We start from the raw sequence: 2,906 nt of genomic DNA, 5'->3' as shown, positions 1-2,906 counted from the left end.
GGCCCCGCCCTCACCCTCGCCCGCCGCTGCCCCCGGCGGCGACACCACAAAATTTGCCGGCTTAACGTCCCTGTGGATGCACCCCGCCTCGTGCACCCCCTGAATCGCCGCCAGCGAAGACAGCCCCGCCGCCGCCGCGCCCGCCGCGCCCATGCGGCCGCCGGGCGCGGCGCGGCGCGCCTCTGCCAGGTTGCGGCCGAGCAGCTGCATGACGAAGTAGAAGTGGTCGAAGTGGGATCCGCTGGCCGCGACGACCGGCACTTGCGCGCAGCGGCCGGCGAGGCGCCGCAGCGCCTGCGGGGGGCGAAGGGGGCCGCGGGGAGGCGCGCGGGCGCAGCCGCGGGGTGCAGCAGGAGGGCGGGACGGGTAAAACTGGTGCGGCTGAGGGCCGGCGTCGCGCGGGGGCGGCTTCAATGTTTGCGGCCGTGCTGCACGGGGGCGGCGGCGGTGGCAGTCGCTTCAGGGACGGCGCGTCCCTGTGGGCGCACCTTGCATTCCTGCTTCACGGTCGCCCACTCCTTCCGCTTTTCAATCTTGAGGGAATGCTGCGGGCACAGGAGGCAGCAGCGGGAAAACCGACGTCGTGCACATGGCAAACTGATTGCGCCAACCGCGTGCACTCCAAACACAAGCCACCACAAAGCCTGCCTGCGCCGCCAGTGCACGCCCGGGCGGCCGCTGCCGAGCGCGGCAGCTGCTCGTGCGTGCAGCCGCCTGCTGCGTGTGCGTGTTGGATCGTGGCGTCCCCGTCGCCGTGCGCGGCAGAACGTTTCCCCGAAACCTGGTGACACGAGCATGCCCGCGAGTTCGAGTGATCCGCTCACCCGAGCTCCAGCGCCGTCCTTCACCTCCCACACTTCGGCAAACTGCCCCTCCCCCAGCTTCCTCACGACCGTGTACTCGCCCACCCTCTGCCCCTTCTGCAGCACGCCCATCCCCGCTGCGCGTGCCGCGCCGCCGCCACCGCTGCCCGATGGCACCCGCGGCGGCGCGTGTATCCTGTGTTCGCAGGCGGAAGCCTGCCGCCGTCCAAACGCTTTGTGCGCGTGACGCCGAGCTGAGGAGTATCCTATGTGTAATCAGCAAGCTTTGTTAAACCGTGCAGGCCAGGCTGGCTCAAAAGACCGACCGCGCCACGGCACAACACTGGTGCGCCGCGCTTAGACACCGTGACGATCACTTCAGAGAATTGACAAAAACTGTGACAACACGTCTGAGAAGCACGTCGTCCATAAGCTCGAGAAGACGAGATACAGTGATCTATTGCAGTCACTGCCGATGCATGCCAGCAGTTGGCAACCAATCCTGCCCGTGCCGTTAACATAGCGGTGCAGGCCAATCACATTATAACAATCGACGTGCATGTGAAGCAAAGCCATTCTCCGTGCAGCATCATTTCGACGTACCTTTTGAACGCCAGCAGCGCCGGCCACCGTAGCAGCAATGCTCGCCCTCCAGTGCCCCGCACAGAACTACGCATGGGGCCGGCCAGCCGATAAGAGCGAGGTGGGCGGGATATCCAGCCGGTCTCATCAGGCTCGGACCTTGGAAGGCGTCTCCTGATGAGGAGGACCCCTCCCCCGTGCAGGTTGCTCAACTCGCGAAGGCGAATGGCGTTGCCATCGATGACACCAAGCCCTTTGCCGAGCTCTGGTGCGCGACCACGCGCGTCCGAGGCCGCATGCATGGCGCGCCCCCGCACGTGCAGGGCAACCGCCGGCGCGCGGTGCCGCCGCGGCATATCCCAAGCTGCACCGCCTGCCCATGCCCCGGCCATCACCCCTCGCAGGATGGGCACGCACCCCAGCGGGCCCGCGGTGATCTCTGGCAGCGACACCACCCTGCGGGCGTGGCTGGAGCAGCACCCGGAGGCGTTGGGGGAGGCCGTGGCGGCGCGCTTTGGCGGCGAGCTCCCATACCTGTTTAAGGTGCGCCTGATGTGCTTCTTTTTATAGCACCGTGCCAGCCACTGCCACCTGTGCCGCGGCGCTGCGGCGGTAACAGCGTACAGAGCCTCGTAGGACTGGCCTCGACGCGAGTTGGTTGCCGGCGGTTGGGGGGCTGTTGCCTGAGCGTGTTGCTGGGGCGGCCTCGGCAGCAAAGCAGTGTGGATGTGCGAGAGTGAGCAGCTAGCCGGCTTTTGAGATTGAAGACGTCAGGTGACGGCAGCCCGGGGGTCTGTAGCGCGCGGGACGCTACCCTCATGATGTATCATCCTTCGGCAGTCCGGCCGGTCTGAAGGCTTGAACGCTGCAATTAGAGGAAAACACCTCCCGCCAGCCAAAACAAGCGCCTCTGCATGGCTAGGGCATGCCCAGGTGCCCGGCCGTCACACAATTGTTGACCAGATGCCGCCTCATCCGCAGGTGCTGTCTGTCGGCACGGCCCTGTCGATCCAGTCCCATCCGGACAAGAAGCTGGCGGAGCAGCTGCACGCAACCAACCCGAAGGTAGCTGCCGGGCAGCCGCAGCTGCGGAGTGGCGACAGCTGTAGCTGCTGCGCTGCCAGGGGCCTGGGAGACGAGGGGCCCGGGTGGCTCGGGTGGCTGGGTGGTGCTCTCAGCTTGTTGTTGGAGCCTGCGGGGCCTCGTTGGGGCTCGAGGTCCATGAGGCAGGGGCGGCAGCAGGGCTTGCCAGCCCTTGAGCCGGGCCATGGTTGATCGTCTCCATTCTCCCAACAGCCTTACAACCTCGTCCTCTCGTCTCCCCCGCACTCGCCGCCTCCCCTCCTGAGGGCAAGGCGCCGCAACAGCACCCGTGCCCTTGCCGCAAGGGCTTTGCCGGCCCCCTCACACACCACGCCGCTGCCAACGCACCGGCCCCTCAAATTACCCTTGTCCATCCCCCAAACCACCCACGTGCTTCGCCTCTCTCTCCCTGATACCTCCTGGCCCCCACCCCTACCC

General features: G+C 66.8%; 1 protein-coding gene across 1 annotated transcript; it reads left to right on the top strand.

Annotated features, from left to right (window-relative positions):
• Window positions 1–1,443: 1,443 nt before the first annotated feature.
• MNEG_15844 (mannose-6-phosphate isomerase) lies at window positions 1,444–1,955 on the top strand (the record flags this gene model as incomplete). Its single annotated transcript, XM_014035685.1, has 3 exons — window positions 1,444–1,506; window positions 1,589–1,653; window positions 1,790–1,955. 3 exons carry the CDS (start codon window positions 1,444–1,446, stop codon window positions 1,953–1,955), a joined length of 294 nt encoding a protein of 97 aa, XP_013891139.1.
• Window positions 1,956–2,906: the final 951 nt, after the last annotated feature.

This window comes from Monoraphidium neglectum (assembly GCF_000611645.1).
Source record: "Monoraphidium neglectum strain SAG 48.87 unplaced genomic scaffold scaffold05721, whole genome shotgun sequence".
Lineage (NCBI taxonomy): Eukaryota > Viridiplantae > Chlorophyta > Chlorophyceae > Sphaeropleales > Selenastraceae > Monoraphidium > Monoraphidium neglectum.
The sequence above is the reverse complement of the archived record's forward strand: the minus strand, read 5'-3'. Positions and strand labels throughout refer to the sequence as shown.